General features: G+C 52.1%; 1 protein-coding gene across 1 annotated transcript; it reads left to right on the top strand.

The window, feature by feature from the left end:
- LOC121142963 (uncharacterized mitochondrial protein AtMg00860-like) lies at positions 1-417 on the top strand. Its single transcript, XM_040754227.1, has one exon. The coding sequence runs from the start codon at positions 1-3 to the stop codon at positions 415-417; it is 417 nt and encodes a 138-aa protein (XP_040610161.1).
- The last annotated feature ends 337 nt before the right edge of the window (positions 418-754 follow it).

Raw genomic sequence — 754 nt, 5'->3', positions numbered from 1 at the left:
ATGGGGTATCGGGCATCAGCAAAAAAGGCTCAGTTCTGTAAGAAGCTAGTCACCTACCTAGGGTATCGGCTTCAGGACGGTCAGGGCTGGCTGACGGAGGGACGAAAACAGGCTGTAGCCCTGATTCACCCACCCAAAAATTCCAGGGAGGTGCATGAGTTTCTGGGTAGTTCGGGGTTCTGCTGCCTCTGGATTCCTGGCTTTGCAGAATTAGCAGCCCCACTCTACCCTTTGACTAAAGTTATGGCCCCCTTTGTATGGAAAAAGGAGCACCAGGAGGCCTTTGACAATATCAAACGGGCCTTGTTGTCAGCACCTGCCCTGAGTCTCCCCAATATAAACAAGCCCTTCATCCTCTATGTGGGTGAAAGGGCAGGACTGGCAAAAGGAGTCCTAACACAGCAGCTTGGGCCATGAAAGAGACTGGTAGCATACTTCTCAAAGAAACTGGACAATGTAGCGTCAGGATTGCCCCCATGCCTCCAAATGGTGGCTGTAGTGGCTGTCCTCACCAAAGATGCAGACAAATTGACTTTAGGTCAGCCACTCACAGTGGTGGTCCCCCATGCAATAGAAGCTGTGGCCCGACAGCCGCCTGGTAGATGACTTTCAAATGCACAAATGACCCATTATCAGGCGCTGCTCCTTAACCCCGACAAGTTGCAGTTCGGGGCAGCCACATTCCTAAATTCAGCTTGGGGACCCCTCCTTAATTCGGGGTACCCCAACACTTGTCTGTCCTGTGCCCACAAGA

This window comes from Mesocricetus auratus, unplaced genomic scaffold (assembly GCF_017639785.1).
Source record: "Mesocricetus auratus isolate SY011 unplaced genomic scaffold, BCM_Maur_2.0 Super-Scaffold_100010, whole genome shotgun sequence".
NCBI lineage: Eukaryota > Metazoa > Chordata > Mammalia > Rodentia > Cricetidae > Mesocricetus > Mesocricetus auratus.
Note: the sequence above shows the minus strand (reverse complement) of the source record. Positions and strands in the feature narration are given on the sequence as shown.

Coding starts and splice junctions, on each gene's coding strand:
- LOC121142963 (XM_040754227.1), top strand. CDS start 1: ATGGGGTATCGGGCATCAGCAAAAAAGGCTCAGTTCTGTAAGAAGCTA.